This window comes from Stegostoma tigrinum, chromosome 13 (genome assembly GCF_030684315.1).
Source record: "Stegostoma tigrinum isolate sSteTig4 chromosome 13, sSteTig4.hap1, whole genome shotgun sequence".
Classification (NCBI taxonomy): domain Eukaryota; kingdom Metazoa; phylum Chordata; class Chondrichthyes; order Orectolobiformes; family Stegostomatidae; genus Stegostoma; species Stegostoma tigrinum.
Window position 1 is genome coordinate 74,315,540 of NC_081366.1, and position 24,418 is coordinate 74,339,957.

Genomic DNA, 24,418 nt, shown 5'->3' on the forward strand with positions numbered 1-24,418 from the left:
ACAAAACGTGTGGATGAGGGTCTCAGCAGCAGAGGATCTGACGCAAGAATGGAGTCTGACAAGTTTATTGACGTGGAAATAGACTTGTCGAGAACCTGGATAACTCAAGTTAGGGTCAAATATGTTGCTACTTGTGAACTTTCTCCCCTGTTATTAAATGATCTGCTGACAGTCTCTGTTGTGTGTGTTACTGCGATAGCAGACAGTGACTATGTTCATGCGATCACTCTCTCAGGGTAATTCACCGGAGACTCAGCATGCAATTCCCTCAGGAAGGATACAAAACTGACGGAAATAGAAACATCAAGGGGAACTTTGAGGTTATAAACGAGCAAATGAAATCACTCTTGCCCAGCCAAGTGACAAAGCATATAGTAATCCAACAACGTGTAACGTGCCCATACAGAACATAATTTCTTTCAATTACGTTGCATTCCCAAACAAGAAAGTCTCCATTAAACCAGAGAAAACAAAAGCTGTCAGGGCCAAATTGAACCAAATCATAAAAGCTGAGGAAATGGATAGCAGATGTAGAAGGATTGTTTTTAACAAGTGCAGCAGTAGAATTGTGGTATTATTGTTAACTTTGGGTCTGGGAGGTAGGGACGCGGTAAACAATTTTACATTCCACATGGGGCAAATGTCTGAGCCGATAGAAGAGATTTTTTAGGGTGAAAACCCTCCAATCCAGGAATTAAACTCCATTTTGTGCCCAAGGCAATGTTTTTCGTAAAGATAGCTAAGAGGTCAATCTGATCATCTTTATCGATCTTCCCACTTGCATTCTTACCTTAAAACCATAGGGACAGGTACATCTGTAGAACTCAACTGGGTCACTGTTACAGGTCCCATTGTTTTTGCAAGGGCTGGACAAGCAGGGATTGCACTTGGATAAGATAGCAATGTTCAGTGGACCTGAAAGGATAGAAGGAACAGATCTTATTGGAGCCCAAGATCACTTGATTACTCCTGCTATCCAGGAATTCCAAAGTACAATGATTCTGTATTCCCCACGCAGCATGAAGCCTGCACTTGTTGCAGGGGAGTGTTCAAGAGATTTGAGGAGTAAAGAATATAAGCAAAGGATACTGGAGCAGCATAGTGGCTCATGGTTAGAGCTGCTGCCTCACAGCCTCCAGGAACCTGAGTTTGATTCCACCCTCAGGTAACCGTCTGCGTGGAGTTTGCACATTCCCCCTGTGAATGTGTGGGTTTCCTCTGGTGCTCTGGTTTCCTCCCACAGTCCAAAGATGTGCAGGTTAGGTGGGTTGGCCACGCTAAGTTGCCCCATAGTGTCTAGGGATTATGCAGGCTATGTGGGTTAGTTGTGGAAAATGCAGGGTTACGGGGCAGGGATAGGGACAGGGTGCATCTAGATGGTATGCTCTTTGGAGGGCCATTGTGGACTCAATAGGACAAATAGCCTGTTTCCACATTGTAGAGATTCTACGGCACCAAATTAATATTGAGACAGGTGTGTGGTAGAGGGTTGTCGTTCAGACTGGAGGCCTGTGACCAGTGGTGTGCCACAGGGATCAGTGCTGGGTCCACTGTTGTTCCTTATTTTTTCAATTCATCAGGAGGACATCACCAATCATTTATTGCTCATTCCTAATTTCCCAGAGGGCAGTTTAAGAATAAAATGCATTGTTGTGGAGCTGGAGTCACATGTAGACCAGACTTTTCTGCCGTAAAGGACTTTAGTGTTTTTCTGACAATTGAAATTCCCAACAACCGATTCACGGTCATTGTTAGACTCTTTCTTACAGTTTTTTTTTGTTGAATTCAAATTTCAAATCTGCCGTGGTGTAATTTGAACCCGATTTGAATCCCTGGACATTATCTGGGTCTCTGGATTAATTGTCCAGTTATAATACCAATGAGGTGTCACCTCCTCCTTATTTGTCATTTATATAAACGATTTGGATGAGAATATAGGAGGCATGGTTAGTATTTTTGCAGCTGACACCAAAATTGATGGCATAGTAGACAGTGAAGAAGATTATCTAAGAGGACAATGAGATCTGATCAACTGGGCCGGGGGCTGAGGAATGACAGATGATAATTGCAAGTTATTTCATTTTGGAAAGACAACCCGCTGCAGATCTTAGACAGTTAATGGAGAGTATGTTGAACAGAGAGACCTAGGGGTGCAGGTACATAGTTCATTAAAAGTGGCATCATAAGTAGACAGGGTGATGTTGAATGTGTGTGGCATGCTTGCCTTCATTGGTTGGAGCATTGAGTACAGGATGGGCTGGATGGGCGGGGACTTTGTCACCTGGGGAAAAGGAGGCTGATGGGGTGATCTTGCAGAGGTTTATAAAATTATGAGGGGTACAGATAAGGTGAGTTGCCACAATCATTTCACCAGGGTAGCGGAGTCTAAAAACTGGAGAGCAGAGGTTTAAGGTGAGAGATTTAAAAGGGACCTAAGGGGCAAACTTTTCACACAGAGGGTGGTGCATATACAGAATGAGCTGCCAGAGGAAGTGGTAGAGGCGGGTACAGTTACAACATTTAAAAGATATTTGGACAGGTACATGAATAGGAAAGGTTTAGGGTGATATGGGCCAAACATGGGCAAATGGGACTAGTTCAGTTCAGGTCGTCTGGTTGGCATGGACTGGTTGGGCCGAAGGGTCTGTTTCCGTGTGGTATGACTCTCTGACTCTAAGACAGTTTTCAGTACAAGCCAGTCAGTTTGTGGCAACAGATAAGAACATCTTGATTTCTTTAGGGACAGTAGCTATGAAATACCTTTGATCCCCTTCATTGTGGAGGGATGTAGTTCCATTGGATGCAGTTCAGAGAAGGTTCACTGGATTGACTACAGAGATGAGGGGTTTGTCTTATGAAGAGAAACTGCATAGTTTAGGTCTATACTGTCTGGAGTTTAGAAGGCTGAGAGGAGATTTAATGTATGATGCTAAAGGGAAAGGATAAAGTAGGCACAGAGAGGACACTTCCTCATGTGGGGCAATCTACAACAAGAGGTTATAACTTTAAGTTAAGAGGCAGCAGACTTAAAACAGAAATGAGGAGAAATTACTTCTCTCCGATCTGTAAGGTGCACTACCCCAGAGTGTAGTGGATGCTGGGAAATTGAGTAAATGTAAGGGGGAGACAGACAGATTTTTGACAAGTATTGGGTCATGAAAATTGGGCAGCGAAGTGAAGGTGAAGCCAAGATCCGATTAGCCATGATCATATCAAATGGTGCAGCAGGGCCTGAAGGGTTGAGTGGCTGAGTCCTGTTTGTAGTTTTCATATTCATCTCTGTGTCAGTAGGTCCCATACACAATAGCCCTTCCAGCTGACACAGTTCCGAAATCTATTCGATTGGCAAAACACATTGGGTAGACTACTCCAAGTGCAGAGCTTTATTAATTCTGGAGAATTAAGCACAGAGGTGATTGATAATTCACACTTCTGACGTTCTGATCATTAAGTTTCCTGAGTCAGGAATGGTACAAGTCGGACTGACTGATTCTCCAATCGATACTGGAGCCTGAGAAATGGACTCCTGGACGTGGCTTAGGTACTTTCTCTCCGTAATGTTCCTCCTCGATTAGTGATTCCAACATGTTGGTGCACCAGTCTACTTTGAGTCACTTTTCTGACACAACATACCTTTGCAGTGGAACTTGTTTGTGGGTGTCGTGAGGAGGAGTTTCTCGTTCATGTCTTCTGGCCCTGTGCAGCGAGCAATGCCTGGCTCCTTGTAGCCTGTCTTCACCCATTCAGACAGCCAATGCAGGTTACAATCACAGTACAGGGGATTAGCCCCGAGGGCACTGGAAGCAGACAGAAAGAGGGGAATGAAAGCTTTTGGTGGGTGCCCAATGGGTCATTTTAACCTCTCTTGCTAGATCACCCCTTCCCCCAGGAAGAACTGCACCCAACCAGTCCCTTAACTTTAAAGGAGAACTACAGTGGTTGGGGTGGAAGTTTTATCGCACCCGATGCTAACAGTGTCCTCACAGGTGGGTGTTTTAAAACAAGCCCCACGAAATTACAGGTCACGGCCACTCTGGTATTAAAGGTCAGATTTCACTTAAAGTCAGCACAGGCAGCACGTGCTAATGAATAGAAAGTGCAACTCATGTAAGGAATTTAAACATGAATTCTGATGCATTTAAATTTCCTGATGAACTGCAAGGATTTTTAAAATACCTGTGTAAGTGCTGGCAGAGCAAAATTAATACGCTCATTTCCAATAATTATACGCTAAGCATAGATGCATTTCATTTTTAAACAGTCTACTTTCCTGACAGGTTAAACATACCAGTGCCAATAACCAATCCCACCTTCTCACAACTGTATCACTTAGTGAGCTGAAAATGTGCAAGGCCAGAAGGGTTACAGTTAATGATAACTATACTGGTGGCACAGTGGCTGAGTGGTTGGCACTGCTGCCTCACAGTGCCAGGAACCTGGGTTCAATTCTGCCCTTGAGTGACTGTCTGTGCAGAGTTTGCACATTCTCCCTGTGTCTATGTGGTGCTCCAGTTTTCTCCTACAGCCCACAGATGTACAGGTTAGATGGATCAGCCATGCTAACTTGCTCTGTATTGTTCAGGGATGTGCAGGCTGGTTGGGTTAGCCATGGGAAATGCACCGGAGCTAGGGTGGGGCGCTTTTCAGAGGTTTGGTGCGGGCTTGACGGGCCAAATGCCTGCTTCCACACTGTAGGGATTGTGGTTTTGATACTGGGCTAGCAATGTGGAGACCTGGAATATGATCTGGAGGCATGACTTTGCATTCGATCACAACAGCTTGAGAATTTATGTGAACTCTTGAATAAAAAGCTGGTATGAGTAATAATGGCCATGAAACAATGGGACTGCCAGAAAAAAAGAATCCGTCTGATAATTGATATCCTTCAGGGGAGGAAATCCTTATCTGTTTCAGTCCCCCGATGCATAGCCAAGTGAAATGTAACAGCAATTCTTAACAGCTCTTTGAATTGGGTTCATAGTCCCTCAGGTGCTATGGTGGTGACGCACTGCCACTTTTAGGGCAATTAGGAAGGGGCAATAAATGATGGCCTTATCAGCTACATTTACATGCTGAGAGTGAATTTTAACAAATCATTGCAGCCCGTCTGCCAAATGGGCAATAATTCCAAATGTGTGGATTAACACTCAGGGGCAGATTCAGAAATAAGTGCCCTTGGGAGGTATGCTCAGGAATTTGGAAACGGTGATCAAATAGAATTATCCCACAAGAAATGCCATTTGGGCGATCCTACCCAGGCATGGTACTTAGTACAGCCATTCAACCAATCCCACTTCCTTGCTTACTCCTCATTGGCCTGTAATATGCTTTACCCTTATTCCTCCTGATTTTCCATCCGTTAAAAGTCAGAGACACTTTCATTTTGGATTTGAACTCAATTGGATTAGCCTCACCTACCAGAAATTAATATTCCACTCAGCTCTTCACCACAATGCGCAGTTCACCTTCTGTATGCAGCGACCCTGACTTATTCAAGGGTTGCAAGCTACACTTTAAGCCATGACTTCAGTAAAGGGCCACTCGAGAAACGAAACTCCAGCCTGCCTCAGCCAGAACCGGGGCTTAAACCCCGTGCTGTTCTCACAGTTATCAACCACACACTTGTCATGTAGCCAATGAGCCCCCCTGCCCTTACAGTGCATCCTTAACCATGGATACATTTAGACAACTCCCCAGCCACGACAATGTGCGACGAAATTGGAAGCAGGGACAAAAATGAAGGAACTCAGAGTCGAACTGCATTGACAATTATGCTCACTGGGGACCTCACATCGGAACATGGAAGACAGAAGAGAATCATTGTCTAAGTTTGAGCTTGATTTAAAACAAATGGGGGTCAGAGGTGAAACAGCAGTATCCCACTGCACCCATCAGTTTCATAAAATGGTCTCTCAGAAGAATACAGAAAGCAGATAAGGGAAAGTGCAAGTTTAAAAAATGTGCAATTTGGCATCTTCATTACTGACAGTGCTATGAACTATGCATGAAATAACTCAACAGAGACTCTTGTTTAATAAGCAAATGATAATGCAAAGCATGCATTGTAAATCGTCTTAACTATAACTGCTAAACCAGCAAATGGAGAACATTGGTGCAATAATTCCTGACAAATATATTAGTTTCAACCAGTCCCTACATCCCTTAATCCTTTTTATGCCTACATACCTGACCAGCTGCACATAAAAGTTTAGTTTTACTCATAACCAACTTGAAAGTCATGCATGATTGTTTCTGATTCTGTTTATCAAAGCCCATTTGCTTTGGTTTATTACATGGTGGTTAAGTTAATGTCGAAATGGCATTGTCCTTTTAATGGAGCCCAGGTGTCTGCAAAGCGCTTCATCATCACCATGACAGATCGAACAGCAATACTTTACACTGCTGCCACACTTTGTTATTCTTAAGGAAGCAAGAGGTTGAGTGAAATCTCCCAAATGGCTTGGCAGCCAAGAGGTTCAGCTCATTAATAAAAAGCCCCTTTCCAGCTAAGTCGTTCAGTCATCCAGAGGAAATTAATAGCTCAATCACTTAGCAGATTGAGGTCCATTCTGTCTTATGGAAAGTTAAAGAAAATTTACTTTAATTAACTATCATTATACACTTGTGAGAGTTTAGTAAAATAATATTTGTTTAACTGTTAACCGACAGAGAAAACCATGTCCAACTGACTCTCCCAATGTGGGGCTAGGGTTGGCTGCTAGCTCAGGCTAATGAAATGAAAATCTTCCCTCTCTAGTAGTGATCAGGCACTTTAGTCAAGATAGCTGTATTGTCACTAAGCTAGTAATTCAGACACCCGGTAATATTCTTGAGTCTTAGGTTCAAATTCTACCATGACACATGAATGAAATATAACTTCCATAAATATTTGGAATACAAGAGTAGTGCTGACCATGAAACCATTGTCAATTGTTGTACAATCCCATCTGGTTCACATATGTCCTGGAGGGAAGGAAATCTGCTGTCCTAACCTGGTCTGGCCTACATGGGACTTCAGGCTCACTCACTGTAAAATACCCTCTGATATGCCCCTAGCAAGCCTCAAAAAGCACTCAAACTGGACAGTCATCCTGGCATTGACTAAGGGATGGCAAACAATAGCAAACTAGCCTGTCAACCCTGCAAAGTCCTTCTATCAAGATTTAGGGGTGAGTGGCAAAACTGGGGCAACTGGCTCACAGATTAGTCAAGCAACAGCCTGACAGAATAATACTCGAGGGCTCATATATTACTACATCCCAGGCACCATCGTCATCCTCCTTGGGTAGGTCCTGTCCCACCGCCTGGACACAGACTTAAAACGAAGGCCATGATCATGGTTAGTGATGGGTAGGGGGCTGCAATAGACAATAGTACATTATATCAACAAGCTCTTTGACCCACCACATCTGTGACCATGATACTATTCTCAGCTAATTTCATCTGCTTGCAGATGGTCTGTGTCCCTTTATTCCCCACCTGTTCATGTGTCTATTTAAATGCATGTTAAATGTTGATATTGTATCTGCTTCTACCACTTCACCTGGAAGCGCGTTCCAGGCATCTACCACCCTCTCGGTAAAACGGTTTCCTCACAGATCTCCCTTAAACTTTTCTCCTTTCATCTTAAACCTATGGCCTCTAGTATTGGACATTTCCAGCCTGGGAAAAATACTCCAACTGTTCATCCTATCCATGACTCTCATAATTTTATAAACTTCTTTCAGGTTACCCCTCAGCCTCTGATGCTCTCATGAAAACAACCCAAGTTTGTCCAATCTCTCGTTACAGGATACACTCCAATCCACCCAACATCTTCATAAACCTCTTCCGCTCCCTCTCCAAAAGCTGTCACATCTTTCCTTTGTGTAGCAACTGGACCTGCATACAATACTGCAAATGTGGCCTAACTGAAGTTTTATACAGATGCAACAGGGCTTGTCAACTTGTACTCAGTGTCCCAACCAATGAAGGTAAGCATGCTGTATGCCTTCTTTACCACCTTACACACTTGTGTTGCTACTTTCATGGATCTATGGACTTGGAACCCAAGTTCCCTCTGTGAATCGATGCTCCTAAGGATCCTGCCACTGCATTCTTCCATCCTGCATTTGGTCCCCAAAATACATAACCTCACACTTGGCGAGGTTAAACTCCATCTGCCATTTCTCCACCCAACTTTCCAACTGATCTCTGCCCTGCTGTATCCTTTGACAACCTTCCTAACTATCCACCACTCCACCAATTTTTACTGTCGCCTGCAAACTTACGAATCAGACCGCTTACGTTTTCATCCAAGCCAATTTTGTATCCATGTTACCAACTCACTGTGAATTCTGTGTAATTTAATCTTCTGGACCAGCCAACATGATGGACCTTGTCAAATGCTTGAGTAAGGTGAATGTAGACAACATTCACTGGCCTAACCTTATCAATCATTCTTGTCACTTCCTCAGAAAAAAACTCAATAAACTATCTGGCACTTCAATGCACCACCTTGCTCCCTGGCCAACATCTCTGTCTCTGGCTTGTTACAGTGTTCCAGAGAAGCCCAGCACAAGCTGGAGGAACAACACCTCATTTTCCACTTGGGGACCTGCAGCCTTCCGGACTCAACATTGAGTTCAATAATTTTAGGGCCTAAACTCCCCCCTGTCCGAGCTCCCCACCCCACACACCAGGCCTTGCTACCACGTAGTCTACCACTACACACCCCTGTTGTTAGTCACTAACAGCCTCCATTAACAACTATTCACCCTCCCAGCCTGATCGTTAGCAACTCCTTTGTCTATCCAACTGTCTTTCTCCCTCATTGGGCTCTATCCTACAATTTACTCCCTACCCCACCCACCTCCCTATTTTCTGCGTTTTCCCAGGCACCATCAGTTCTGAGGAAGGGTCACTGGGCCTGAAACATTAACTCTGTCTTCTCCTCCATAGATGCTGCCAGGCTTTCTGAGCTTTCCAAGAAACTTTGTTTTTGTACTTGAATAATCTCATTGCCAAAGTACAACAGAAAAGATGAGGAAAATATTCAGGTGTGCAGCACCACAGTATTTCCATGTACCATGGCTGATCCACTTAGCCTGCACATGCCTGGACAATTTTGCACAGCCAATTCGCCTGGCCTGCACATCTTTGACTATGGGAGGAAACCAGAGCAAACTCACACAGGCACAGGAGTACATACAAGCTCCACAAAGACAGTCACCCAAGGCTGGAATCAAACCCAGGTCCCTGGTGCTGTGAGGTAAGAGTGCCAACCACTATATCACCATACCAACCTACTACATAGAGGTGGACTGAAAAAGGGTGTGTACTGAATATAAAAGTTCCAACAATAACAAATTGTGCCTCTGCAACAAATCATAAGAAGAATAAAGCAATAAATGGTGAGAAGGTGAAATCTGCTATCTCCAAAACACCAACAACACTCAAGGAAAACATCAGCACAAGAAATTAATTCAGAAAGAATTTAAATTTACAATGTCACTTTTGCAGCTCATTATTGGAGGAAGTCACTCTTTCTGCAGGATGGACAGTTTCAGCAGCTATAGTAATGGAGTTTAGTAAAGTCTGCTGCTAAAATCTGCCCAGAACGGCTGAGAAGTGAGTCTCAAATTCATCATCTTATTTCAGTTGAGGCTGCAGCAAAACACAAACAACATTATAATGTTTCAGAGATAGCGGGAACTGCAGATGCTGGAGAATCTGAGAAAACAAGGTGTGGAGCTGGATGAACACAGCAGGCAAAGCAGCATCAGAGGACCAGGAAGGCTGACATTTCAGCCTAGACCCTTCTTCAGAAATGATTATAATGTAATGCTCAAGGAAGGCTCCTTTCAAAAACGAAAGCAATGTTAAAATCAACCAGGAACACACACTGCAGACAGATTGTAAAAAATTCTGCTCCTAGTTTACTCATAACAGTGTCACAGACTAATTTTCATATTCTGCCAACTTTAATGCCATTAGTTTGAGAGAAACCAGACCTGCAATGGTAGTCCGGATAATAAAAACTCATAAACGGAAATAACCTAGTGATAAGTCTTGAAGACTACAAGGGATGAGGCTGGGAATATTTCCTTTAGCAGCTTGTTCCACTGTTGGAAGAAAGATTGTTGATATTTTCTCATCAATATAATTTATCTTTGTAGCTTGTGTGGCTATCCACATTGTGTCTTGTTGTTGCTGGACGGCATTAGGTGCTTGTTCTCATCAATTCCAACCAGCCCATTCCATGTTATATTCAACATGGTCAGGCGATCTGTCCTCTCCTCTGCTGTGGTGATTCGTTCTCCATATTATTTATCATTGTAACACAAGTGTATCTCAAATATTGTGCAGCACATCTTTGGAGTGTTTCAATCTTACTTATATTGCTTGCCATTTAGGGATAGTATACTCAGTTTTCTTTATATGGGTTACATCTTTGAAGAAGAAAAGTCCCTTATTTACTTACAGGTGAGATAGTGACGATAAACCACTGAATGCTCCATGAGGAATGGTGGAGATGTCATTACCGTGTAGGGTCCTGTGTTTAAAAAAAATCTTTTAAAATTGCAACAATGGCTTTGTATAAAATCGAACAGAACAATGTTACACGTTGGAAGTATTATTTTTTAAAGTTAAAAATACCTATTACATCATTTGAAAAGATGAAGGAAGAACTTCCTATGTTGTCTTTAACTGCTTTGAAGTGCAAGCGATCTTTGAAAATGGGAAGAGTAACTCTGGCTATGTTTACATGACCAATGTGAATCATACACAGGATCAAATGTAACTTGGGTTGTAGCAGACACAGGATAATGCACACGCCATGTTATGGCACACATCAAACAGCACAGGAGTGTAACGCAGGGAATAGCCGAAGGCACCTGTATGGGAGCTATTGCCTTGGGTCCAGGGTAGTACACAAGGAGTAACACACATCCCTATCGATCCATCAGATGTGGTCACAGTCAGGCTAAAGCCTGCTACGAGGCACAAACACATCATGAAGCTAAAATTACTTTGTACTAAGGAAGCAAACATGCCTTAGACAGAGAGAATGTTAGGCAGTGATATCAAAAGTAAATGCTGCTCCATCACACTTCCCTTCTCCTAGGTTAAAACCTTGTTTATCCTGTGTGAAAAATTGTTTTAATTATTTTTATTGTGCATTTTTCAAGTCTCATCACTTTGTGAACTGAATTCAGTAATATCCCAACCTAATGCTGGTTCACTGATGTTCTTTGGGGATTACATTTCAGACCTACTCCGGAGTAACCTAATCCATGCAGGTCAAGCAGGAATATAAAATAATTTCCAGAAACAATGTGGAACAAAATTAAAATGGTTACTCAGGTTTGTGAGATGGAAATGGCATGTGGAAAGTGAGTGAATTGGAAGGGGTGGGCAGAGGTAGAGAATCGGAGTAAGGGAAGCAAGGTCTGAGGGCCTTCCAGAGTTTGGGACTTTCAGCAATGGCGCTCCACATTGTGAAGCCAGGGTAAAGTCCACACTGGCCATTCCTCACACACAACGTTTGTTTCAAGTAACACTTTGCTAAATACTTACAACAACCTCAGAGATTTCAGACCGTCGAAAGCATGAACGGGAATGCACCTCAATCGGTTGTAGCTCAGAATTCTGACAAAATATACATTAAAAATGAGTTAAGTTATGACCTGGGGGGGGGGGGGGGCACAGCTTCTAAAAATTTTAAGTAGAACCAGACACTTCTATGATCTGACGTAATATTCTCCATTTTTCACTAATAATTAATAAGATTCTTATTTGCTGTCTGAAATACCTTTGTTTTCGTCTAGTGGGCTGGTTCAAGAAAAAGGCACTGCAATTGCATTCTGGTAATGTTAACCCCTGGATAACATGTGCCTTCCTCCTAATCTCACAGAGGTTCAAGCTCACGTTGCATACAGCCAACGCCACCCTCACCCTGAACCAGACTCTGAGGGTGCGGCTCACAAACAGAAAGCTGGTGTATCAATCCAGTGTACCAGGTGCGATCTTGAGAAACAATTTGAGAGGCAAACTATTTACCTCGCACAGCTCTAAAGTTCCAGTAATTCCATGTATTCATCGCCACCGATGAGCAGTACCTCCGATGTGTATAAATTTGTGGTAACGATAGTAAAATATCATAGCATTAATATCAATGTAGCCCCCACGCACATTAATGCTGTCAGTAATGGTGCAACTAGCAAAATCAGGAGACACATTAATTATAACAAAAACATACACAGTAGCAACAATGAATCACACCACTGGGAACAACTGGGTCGCATGCACACACCAACAAACAAAGTCAGAATATTCAGATATTTGAAGTAACAAAGTGGCTGGATCATATACTCACAGCGTTGAGAGCTGGGACATGTTGCTGAAGCTAGAATTGCTCAGCACGCTGATACTGTTATTGCTTAAATCTCTGCAAAAACACAACAAAAAACAGCATCATCTATTGTATCCAATTAAATCAAATCTGGGACAGTAAGGCAATGATTCACTCTCAAACAATAGCACTGTGGATTTATCAGAAACAAGGTACAAGTAGCTGTAGTGAACATCATTTGGGCATTATCGGCTGGGGGAAAATAGAAAGTGATTGTACAGACAAGGCAACGTTAATGTGCAGATGAGCGACGATCAAGCAAGGAAGTAATACGCTATCAGTTACCAATTGCCACAATTTCCCAGTGGTGACACCACCTTTCTGCACCACACGTTTGTAAGGTATTAGGAACTAATTGTTACATTAATATAGATCTTAGGATGCCACATTCATCACTTTGCAACGGCTGCGAGTAACTATTCATCTGTCAGCCAGCCACATGGAGAAAGACAAGAAATACGCTTGATCAAGGTCATGATCTGAAATGCAATTGTTTCAAACTTTGAACCGGAAACTATAAAAACACATAAAACGGCAGCATGACCTCAACATGCCCATTATGTCCAAAACCTCATGGGATGATTACAAACATTCTGCAGAAGGTTAGAGTTTGGATGTGACAAAGCAGATATTTCTAAACAATATGATAATTAACAGTGCAAAATCCACTTATCCAACCTATAAAGGGTGCATTCTAAGCTGCCATGTCTCTCTCTTGCGCTTGTAAACTTCCTCAAGATTTTAATTTAATTTCTATTTTTCCTTCTGTCTTTCTTCTTTCTCACTCTCACGCTTAATCTAGTTTTTCCATTCCTTGTGTAATTTGATGAATTCAACTGGAGAGGGTTCAGAAAAGATTTACCAGGATGTTGCCAGGAATGGAAGGTTTGAGGTATAAGGAATGTTTGATAGGCTGGGACCTTTCTTTCGCTGGAGTATAGGGGGTTGGGGGTTGGCCTTATAGACGTTTATAAAATCATAAAGGGTATAGATAAGGTGAATGACAAGGGTCTTTTCCCTCAAGACAAGGGTGTACACTTTTCAGATGAGAGGAAAAAGATTTATAAAAGACAAAAGGGGCAAGGGGATGGTTCATGTGGGAATGAACTGCCAGAGGAAGTGGTGGATGTAGGTACAGTTACAAAGTTTAAAAGACATTTAGATAAGTTCACGGAAAAAAGCAAGATTTGGAGGGATGTGGGTAAATTGCACGCAGGTGGGACTAGTTTAGTTTGGGATTATGGTCAGCATGGACTGGTTGGGCCGAAGGGTCTGTTTTCATGCTGTATGACTTCAATCTACTTCAGTTACTTGCCCCTTGGTGCTCAACAGTGTTATCATCACTGAATCCCCCACTATTCATATCCTGGGAGTTATCATTGATCAGAAACTCAACGTGGACTCACCACATAAACGCAGTGGCTACAAGAGCAGGTCAGAGACTAGGAATCCTGCACCACCTGACTCCCCAAAGCCTGTCCACCATCTACAAGGCACGACTCAGGAGTGTGATGGAATACTCCCCACTTGCCTGGATGAGTGCAGCCCCCATAACACTTAAGAAGCTTGACACTGTCCAGAACAAAGCAACTCACTGATTGGCACTACATCCACAAATATCCACTCTCTCCACCACCGACGCTCAGCTACCGCAGTGTGTACTACCTACAAGAGGCACTGCAGACATTCACCAAAGATCCTCAGACAGCACCTTCCAAATCCATGACCACTGCCATCCAGAAGGACAAGGGCAGCAGATACATGGGGAACACCACTACCTTCAAATTCCCCTCCAAGTCACTCACCATCCTGACTTGGAAACATATTGCCATTCTTTCACTGTTGCTAGGTCAAAATTCTGGAATTCCCTCCCTCAGGGCATTGTGGGTTAACCGACAGCACATGGACTGCAGCGGTTCAAGAAGGCAGCTCACCACCACCTTCTCAAGGGGCACCTGGGGACGGGCATTAAATGCTGGGCCCAGCCAGCGACGCCTACATCCCACAGAATGAATAAAAGGAATTACTTCTTTGCTCATCCTGTCTCTTTCTCAAACGTTAATCTCTTTGCTGTTGAAGAGATCGACTGTTGGTCTTACCATTCACTAAAGGTCCCAGATGAGATCTTCTTAGCCCATTTATTACAGAAATGTTACAGTGTAAAAAAAAGGCTTTGAAGCTGGAAACATGCAGAAAAATGTTTGACTAATGGCGCACGATTCAGGATACACTGCTCCAGCAAGATTTGGGCCATTTCTTTTCCAGCTACTGATTCTGAAACCAAAGTTTCTTTCAAATTATGAAGCAGTTATTGGGTAATAAAGCCCATAAGAGCAGTATATATTCCAGTGTGCCAGACCTGTGAAGTGCACTCACCTTAAACATTGCTCAAGTGGGGGACAAAAAAAAAGCGGAAAATCTTACTTCTTTTCCAGGTAATGACTGAGAAATTAAGGTTAGACCAGAAGTAAATGAGGAAAACCACAGGGGATAGGAGCTAAGGAGGTTCAACCAGGGCTAATATCCACCTGCTACCCACTAATTACAGAGGCTGGCGGAGAACAATCTCATGGGTAATATGAACCAACTTATTCCCTCCGTCACACAGCCAAGCACTGCTGAACATTAGGCCAACAAAAATGATCACCCCTCACTACATATTCCCCATTACATCACTAGGGTAGGAGTGTTCCCAAGCACCATGTAACAAAATCATGGACGGGTCTGTTTCCATGCTGTAAGACTCTATGGAGCTGGTTCTTTAAAACTGCATTTATCATTCTGTCCTACGTAGTCCACAGATGAAAATCTCCTCTCGTCTATCAGCTGGAAAATGTTTCTGACTGCAACATGAATAATTCATTGCAACAACTGTAAATAAGACAAACTCTGTAATCTTGGATTACAATTTTAAGTAAAGGAACTAACAGGGGAATAATCAAAGCATTACATAGACAACAGATTTTATAATTCATAATGCATAAATTGCTCTCCAACTTTCTGCTTGGGAATGATGCTGTTCTTTGGTTGGGATGTAATTTATTTAAAGGCTTTCAGGTGTTGTGGATTGCAACACATCTCCTTTTCTCTATCCACATTTTAAAAAGTTCATTCGCAGGATGAGGGCGTCATTGACCACCCCAGCATTCACTGCTCATCCCTAACTGCCCAGAGGGCAGTTAAGAGTCAACAACATGGGAGTGGGTCTGCAGTCACATGTAGGCCAGACCAGGTAAGGGCAGCAGCAGCCTTCCGTGCAGGACATTAGTGGCCCAGATGTTTTTTTTTTGACAATTGACAATGGTTGTCATTGGGCTCTTAATTCCAGATTTTAACTGAATTCAAATTTCCACTATCTGCTAATTTGCGATTCGAGCCAACATCCTCAGCATGTTACTGTGGTTTATGGATTAATAGTGCAGTGATAAAGGGCTGGATTTTTCCATCGGAGGAGAGCTTCAGGGGGGCGGAATTGATCCCTATCTCAATCCGGCCTCCATTGACAACCAGCTTGGAAGAGGGATTTTCAATGGGATTGGGGTTTTAATGGCCCTGGAGGCAGGTTTGCCACCAAATTTGTGCCCCTGCAGGTGGAAACGGAGGCAGGACTCCCCAATCTGGCCCGAACCAGAAGCCAATACGTTGGCTGCTGCTTGAGCATGATCTTAAAAACATGGAGAACATCTTCAACTTTAAAGAGTCCAGAGTGAATGCAGATCTCTAACTGAGGTAGGACAAGGCTAAAAGCAAGAACTGAAACATCATTGCTACTCTCCAGTACTTGGGCCCAAGTTCTTACTTTCTGTATCGATTGAAATGGTTCAGGCTGATGCTTCCCTTGGGCTGGAACTGGTCAGCTTCACAGAGCTCCTACCTGCTCTGACGTCTGAAGGAAAGCTTGTATTAAGCTTCCGAATCACCTCAATATGCCACAGTCACAAGGAGAGGCCTTCATTTCCTCATACACCAGCCCCACCCACTCCTGTCCATCTGCCCATCCTCAGGAAGGTTGGTGGAGTCAGGATTGTAGGACACAGACTGGCACGTGGGCTGTTGGCTCCTTTTTTGTTGCCACCTTGATCTGGGATGGGATAAGGTAAGCTAACAGCCAGCACCCCGTGTAGTTCTAGATAGCTGCATTGTATAATTGCCCTGACGTTGCCTTGTCGAGCGAACCCAAGTGTCTCGGGCGTGACAGGGTGGATTTAGATGAGGTGTCCCTAATTTCTTGCCACAACCGTGATGGAGATCGTGAGTCAGATATGTCATTGGGCAAAGAAAGGGGAGTAGGAGGAACCTCCTTCGCAGTCTTGAGAGAATTTAATCTAAAGAGTTGTTTCATTCTGGTACATCGTTGATCAGATTAGAAACGGTAATGATGGTCCCCATCCATTGCCTGCCAAAGAGGAGTGAAGGCAGACATAGGCTGAGTGTTGGCTGGTTTGAAACAAGGTGACAGAGAGCAGATAGTGCCGAGATACTGTGACACTGCTGCCATCGATTTCTCTTTATGTAACATGTCACTAAAGCAGTGTAACAGCTGATCCTCACATCTGAACCACTGAGCCCCTTGAGTTATCGCAGCATCATTGTATTTCTCTACTTCGCTAAACTACATGGGCAGTATTGATTACACATCCTCGAACAGAATTAGAAACCAATCAACATTCATGGCATCAGGTCATAATAAAATGGAATTAGTGTAATGCAACTTACTTCCTGTCATACATGACTTTCCCAGTCATTAGATAAAGAATAATTCATTTATTATGGTGTTACCATCATTTTGCAGCAATAACAATAGAGAGTCACCTACATGAGTGATAAATGTTTGAAATTAGACAGCTCTTTGGGGACTGAAGTCAGCTGATTTCCTTCCAAGTATCTGCAAGGCAAGACAAAGGCATCAATGTTGACGGGAACATGCAAAATTGAGATAAGCTTTCCTAAAAAGAACAGTCATTACCTTCAGTGAGAAAGATGTTTACTGCTTTTGTAACAAGAACCAGCAAACAGGCAGAAAGACAGGTCATGGTCTGTGTATGGAATACTCCATAAAAGATTCAGAACATTTGCCACCTTGCTTAGTAATAGGCAGTGGCCCTAAATAAGTTTAAACTGGTTTTTAAGAAGAATTGCTGTTCAGAGGTAAATGAGGAACAAGTCAATTGGAGGACCATGCCAGCATTCCAGATCAAGTTCGGACTAAGATAAGGAAGATTTTCTTCCATCAAAGGACTATAGGTCTTTGGAATTCTCTACCTCAGATAATTGTGGATACTCTGTCTTTGAATATATTTCAGGCTGGGAGAGACTGATTTTTGGTCTCTCAGAGAAATCAAGGAATATGGGGAGCAGTGGGAAAGTGGATCTGAGGGAGAAGATCAGCCATGATCATATTAAATAGTGGAGCAGCCTGGAGGAAGCCTATGATCTGCTCGTTGTTTTTAGATATTCTTGTTTACTCCCAATTCCGACCCTTCACAATCTACAGGCGATTGACAGGGAGCCTTACAAATGTGCCAAATGTTGCCTTTAGGAAATAGCAACCGATATAATTCCACAGAGGCTGATATCTCAACCCCAAGACAGCCTTGATTTACGCATGCACTGTACATGGATTCTGACCAGCTAGTTCAGAGCTGGTCTCCACAGTGTGAAGAATCCTGTTTGTATCTGTCAGCCAGGGATCCCTGATTGGCCCCTGACAGCCCCAATCAGGGAACTCATACTCACTGAGATCCACTTGGCCAATCATTACATCAATCATTTGTGGAAAGGATATCCATTGGCTCTTAAGTAGGGTTGGTACGGGAATGACGAAATACGAATAAAAAAGCAAAAAAAAGCACATTATGCCAATGCAGTCATTACAATGATCCTCCTGCACAGTAATTTTTGACAGCCATTATAGAACATGCCATATTTGTGTAGCGACTCAAACGAAAATCATTGACTGGTTGCTTATCTAAGGCCCATTGCCTTTGGAAACTACACCATGACAAATTTAAGCTTCTCACTGTTTCTCACGCAGTGCATGAGGATCCAAGTGCAGACATCTCTTTACGTCTAATCTGGCTCTAACTGTTCATCATCGAAACAGTTGGCAATCCTGGAAGATCAGTTGTCAGAATGATTCCACAATTCCTGTGAAGTTATGTGATGAGCTAATACTGCCACTTTGAGATTTAGAAACAGAAAACTGGGCACCTTTCTTTCATTACTCCAAAGGGGTTCAAACCCAATTCTCAGAGGCCGAAAGGCAAAGATGTAATTATTGTGGCCCTTATCAGTAATCTGAATACAGTCTTCATTAGCACACAACTTACATAGCTCAAACCAGAGGCTATTAATCAAGGAATAAATGGTATTGTGGTAATGTCATCAAACTCTACAGACATGGGTTCAGATTCAATAAATTAACTAGCAGATCAAAAGCTTGGTTTGGTAACAACAGAACTATCCATTTATTTGTTGCAAAAGTCATCTGTTTCTCTAGTTTCCTTGAGATGAGGACATTTGTGACTTATCTGTAGCTTCATGTCCTGTAATACGCTTGACACTTAACTGCCCTCTGAAAGGTATCCACCTCAAAGGCAATTAGGAATGGATAAAACGGCAAGTTCACATTGAATGTTGTAATGTACCAACATCTGTTTTAAGTTAACAATCTGAAGGAAGTTGTGTAAGATGGGGGAGGGGTGCATGTTTCAGTTTTATCGGTGATTCAGGGGGTTGTGGGAAGGGAAAACAGAAGTGGTGCAGAGTTCATGGCAGCGAAGGAAAGCAGATTTCAAGTGAGAATCATAGAATCCCGATGGAGTAGTAGAAGGCCATTCAGCCCATAGAGTCTGCACCGACCCTCCAAAGAGCATCCCACACTGTCTCAACCCCCTACCTTGTGGATGTGAGCTTGCTCGCTGAGCTGGAAGGTTAGTTTTCAGACTTTTCGTCACCATTCTAGGTAACATCATCAGTGAGCCTCCGACGAAGCGCTGGTGTCATGTCCCGCTTTCTATTTAACTGGTTAAGTTTCCTTGGGTTGGTGATGTCATTTCCTGTTCTTTTTCTCAGGGGATGGTAGATTGGCTCCAAGTCAATGTGTTTGTTGATGAAATTCCGGTTGGAATGCCATGCTTCTAGGAATTCTCGTGCATGTCTCTGTTTGGCTTGTCCTAGGATGGATGTGTTGTCCCAATCAAAGTGGTGTCCTTCCTTATCTGTATGTAAGGATACGAGTGATAGTGGGTCATGTCATTTTGTGGCTAGTTGATGTTCATGTATCCTGGTGGCTAGCTTCCTGCCATCAACTAGCCACAAAACGACATGACCCACTATCACTCGTATCCTTACATACAGATAAGGAAGGACACCACTTTAATTGGGACAACACATCCATCCTAGGACAAGCCAAACAGAGACATGCACGAGAATTCCTAGAAGCATGGCATTCCAACCGGAACTCCATCAACAAACACATTGACTTGGAGCCAATCTACCATCCTCTGAGAAAAAGAACAGGAAATGACATCACCAACCCAAGGAAACCTAACCAGATAAATAGAAAGTGGGACATAACACCAGCGCTTCGTCGGAGGCTCACTGATGATGTTACCTAGAATGGTGACGAAACATCTGAAAACTAACCTTCCAGCTCAGCGAGCAAACTCACATCCAGAACCTCAACCTGAGCTACAAATCTTCTCAAAACTCGCTAGCCCCTACCTTGTCCCTAGAGCCCTGCATTTTCCATGGCTAAACTACCCAACCTGTACATCCCTAGACTCTATGGACAATTTAGCATGGCCAATCTACCTAACTGGCACATCTTTGGAAAGTGGGGGGAAATTGGAGCACCCAGGGGAAACCCATGCAGGCACAGGGAGAATGTGCAAACTCTGCAGAGACAGTCGTCCAAGTTTGTAATTGAGCCCAGGTTCCTGGTGCCATGCAGCAGCAGTGCTAACCACTGAGCTACCATGCCACCTTAAATGATACACTTCATACATTTCTTTGATGAATTACAATGGCACAGTATCTAACCATGGGGGCAGTGTAGGTGATCCTAACCATGGCCACGCACTTGAGCATTCCAGTATGGTCCATTGGATAGTCATCAAGGTCAGGAAGCTTAGACTATTGATTCATTCTGTCTGACCCAGGCCAGCCTTCCGTAACTCAGCATAGATTGGAAACTGAATTTGGTTTTGCATGACTGAGTACTGTCTGGTCTCCCATTCAACTGAGAAAAGAAGGTGAAAGCAGCTTAAACTTGCGCTGAACCTGAGGAGTCTATGGTATTTTTCCAGTAACTATTGCAGGCTCTTATAGTATTTGCTATTTATACCACAAAATGGTACTGGAATAGGGTTGTTTAAGGCAGGTAACAGTTACCAATCCTCCTACACTTTTGCTTTGTCTTAGGCCTACCTAGTGATTAGTAATAGGCACTGAAACCTGGTCTGGAAAGAAAGAAAAGGAAGACTTGCATTTACATAACCTCAAGTCTTTCCAAGCATTTATAATTCAAAGTAATTAATTTGCTTGTACTCACGCTCACTCTATTGAAAGTGTGACAGCCTATTTGTATACAGTAATAGATCTCAGCGATTAAATTATCTGCTTTTGCACTGTTGATTGAGACATCGATATTGACCAGAACATCGCTTCTTCGAATACTGGCATTCGATCTCTTATGATTACCTCAGAGGACAGATTGGTTTATGGACTCATGCCAAAGACCTTGCGGCACAGGTTCATAGTTCCTTGAAAGTGAAGTCACAGGCAAACAGGGTAGTGAAGAAGACATTTGGTACACTTGCCCTTATTGGTCGGTGCATTGAATACGGGAGTTGATAGGTCATGTTGTGGCTGTACAAGACAATGGCTCGGCCACTTTTTGGAATTCGGGCATTCAGTTCTGGCCTCCCTGCTGTAGGAAAGATGTTGTGAAACTTGAAATGGTTCAGAAAAGGTTTACAAGGATGTAGGCAGGGTCGGAGGGTTTGAGCTATAGGGAGAGGCTGAATAGGCTGGGGCTATTTTCCCTGGAGTGTCGGAGGCTGAGGGGTGACCTCATAGAGGCTTATAAAATCATGAGGGGCATGGATAGAGTGAGTAGTCAAAGTCTTTTCTCTTGTGGTGGGGGAGTCCAAAACTGTAGGGCGTAGGTGAGAGGGGAAAGATTTAAAAGGGACCTAGGAAGTAACTTTTCCATGCAGAGGGTGGTGCGTGTATGGAATGAGCTGCCAGATGAGGTGGTGGGGGCTGGTATGATTACAACATTTAAAAGGCATCTAGATGGGTATATGAACAGGAAGTGTTCAGGGAGATATGGGCCAAATGCTGGCAATGGCTGTGCGTGGATTAATGTCCGAAAGCTGGTCAGCATGGACAAGTTGGACTGCAGGGTCTGTTTCTGCGCTGCAAAACTCTATGACACCATCACACCTCTGACACTACAGCACTCTCTTGGTACTGCTTGTTGTGTGAAGCCTTTGGGGATGGGTCCTCAAGCTACAACCTTCCTACTCAGAGTGAGAGTCTGACCAGTGTGCCATGGCTCATGGAAGGTATAAAGAGGCAACACAGATAAAAAAAAAGTGTTCTGTTCTCTAGCAAAACTTAAGGTTAGGAAATTTGGTTGAAAAAAAACACTACAAAGAAAGGAAAAACACCACGTGAAGCTCGGACTCACAGCTCAGTTGCATCTTTGGGAATGCCTTTTGGCAAGGTGCGAAATCCTTTGTTACTACATCGAACCACTGTGTCGACACAGCTGCAGAGTTCGGGACAGTGGGCGCCTGGCAGGCAGCTGCTCTCGTTGTTATCCACTGAAAGGGAAAAAGAAACAGTGGGTTATAAGTACCCATCAGCGGGGTCCCAGTTCAACATCTTGCATCGGTCCATGCTCCCACTTATTCCTTACGGCGAACGCTGAGCCGTAGCATTCTGCTGAGCTATATCCACAATTCCGCTGAGACATAGGGCTGAATTTTACACCCCCCCTACACCCCCTGACTCCAACCTGATGGGTCAATGGGGAAACACCAGGCTGCGAGAGGGGTCTGAAATGCCACACGAGGGTGTGCGATCAATTTGCAAAATGTAAGGGCCTAGTAAAGACAAGTTTGCGGCATTTCACAGCTGCGAAGCCCCACTTCCCCTGGAATAGGCAGGAGAGGAATTCTCCTGAGGCCCCAGGGTCTCCCTGGAAAGGTTTCCCCTCTGACCCCCTGATTTCCTGTTTGTACTTACCCGCACAATCTAGCCCCTGGGCTCTCCCCTCAGCCCCAGCAGTCACCACCTCTCCTGAAGGTGTTCCTGAGGCTCCAGAACATCCAAATTTGCAGTTAAGGACACTGGGGCCTACAGGCAGCTCATTCGGAGATTGACTATTGCTGAACAGCTCCGGCTGCCGGCAAATAGAGGTTCAAGATTTGCCTTTTGCCTTTCTGACAGGGTTTCTGACCACAGCAGCAAAACGCAGGCCATGTGCTCAAAGCAAAAGTGTGACAGCATCCTACCCAATTGTTACAATATTCTTGGATACTGTCAATGAAGATACCACTGGTGGTATCACAAAGTGAATGCATTGGAAGCTCGGAAAATGCACCTTGCAATATTTCGTCGCGAATGTTGCTCGTTCCCATTTAATTTCCACAGTCCTGAGATATTAGCACCGCTCCCTCACTGCGCCAGTGGCCTGGGTTTGATTCCAGCCTCAGGTGACTGGCTGTGTGGAGTTTCGACATTCTCCCCGCGTTTGCGTGGTGTTTCCTCCGGGCGCTCCGGTTTCCTCCCGCAGCCCAAAAATGTGCAGGTTACAGGTGGAGTGGCCCTGCTAAATTGCCCATTGTATCCAGGAGTGTGCAGGCTAGATGGATTAGCTAGGGGAAATGCAGGGTTACAGGAATAGGGTAATGGCCTGGGTCAGGGATGCTGTTCAGAGGGTCAGTGTTGACCTTTTGGGCTAAAAGGCTTGCTTCCACACTGTAGGGATTCTATGATAATTCTACATGGGTCTTCAATGGGTTACTGCCTCCGCTAGAAAGTACTCGAGTTTTGCAAGACACTACACTGGATTAGAAACACGAACCATAAGGACATGTATTTTGTTCAACTGGATCATTGTTTACAATGATGTCCTCGTAATAAAGACAAAAGGAAATTTCTTCATACAGTGCAGACCAATTCCCTGGCAGCAGATAGAGCTGAGGGTCATGACCTGTGTACCATTCTTCAATTTCATTAATGAAGAAAGCCATGCCTGTGACACTGTTTAACCTCAGGGAAATCAATGCAAGGCTGCGCCACTTTGCAAATTAATTTATTTCACCTCCCCCAACTTACTTTTATACAGCAGTTTCAACATAAAGAAAAAATGTCTCAAAGGACTTATACAGGAATCAAATCTGCCAGCATCAGTTAGGAAGAAAACTCAGGATCTAGTCTCGTCTGATGCATGGTAGCCATCAAAAATTTTTATTTCTTTTCCTATTTCAGAATTGCAACTTTATCTCCGGCTCAAACAGTCAAACGAGGGACAGGAGAAAAATGAATTGAACTGTTTGTCAAACACATGAAGGTGAGTACAACTTGCAGGCCTCCATGGAAGGACTGTGCAGATTCTTTTACATTGCTGATTTATAAATGTCGCAGTAAGACATAATCTGCTAAATCAACACGGCAAGAGAATTGCACAGAAATGTGGGGCAGAAATGATCAAACACATTTCAACATCTAACAACTCCTTCAGATACAAAGGAAAAAAAGAAATCAAAGTGCGGCAACTTTTAACCTCTCAATAATAACCAGAAAAACGTGTCAAAGGATATAATTTAAACAAATAAGTGAACACACAGAGGTGAAAGTGCTGATAACATGCTTTTATAGTTCGCCCTAATCTCTGAAAACAATTGGGAGATACAAATCTGGTGGCTCATATAGCGTTGGGAATCAAGATGAAAGAATCTATTGGAGACATGAGTGTTTTAACTAAAATTTCAAAGAAAAATACCATTT

General features: G+C 43.4%; 1 protein-coding gene across 1 annotated transcript in view; it reads right to left on the reverse strand.

Annotated features, from left to right (window-relative positions):
• Positions 1 to 24,418, reverse strand: part of LOC125458334 (slit homolog 3 protein-like) — a 623,269-nt gene that overhangs the window by 60,683 nt on the left and 538,168 nt on the right. Inside the window, exons 20-26 of the mRNA XM_048543536.2 lie at positions 22,092 to 22,227; positions 17,211 to 17,279; positions 12,359 to 12,430; positions 11,560 to 11,631; positions 10,463 to 10,534; positions 3,634 to 3,797; positions 791 to 915 (exon numbers count right to left, since the gene is read on the reverse strand). Coding sequence (XP_048399493.1) covers positions 791 to 915; positions 3,634 to 3,797; positions 10,463 to 10,534; positions 11,560 to 11,631; positions 12,359 to 12,430; positions 17,211 to 17,279; positions 22,092 to 22,227 — 710 coding nt within the window. The remainder of the gene's footprint in view (positions 1 to 790; positions 916 to 3,633; positions 3,798 to 10,462; positions 10,535 to 11,559; positions 11,632 to 12,358; positions 12,431 to 17,210; positions 17,280 to 22,091; positions 22,228 to 24,418) is intronic.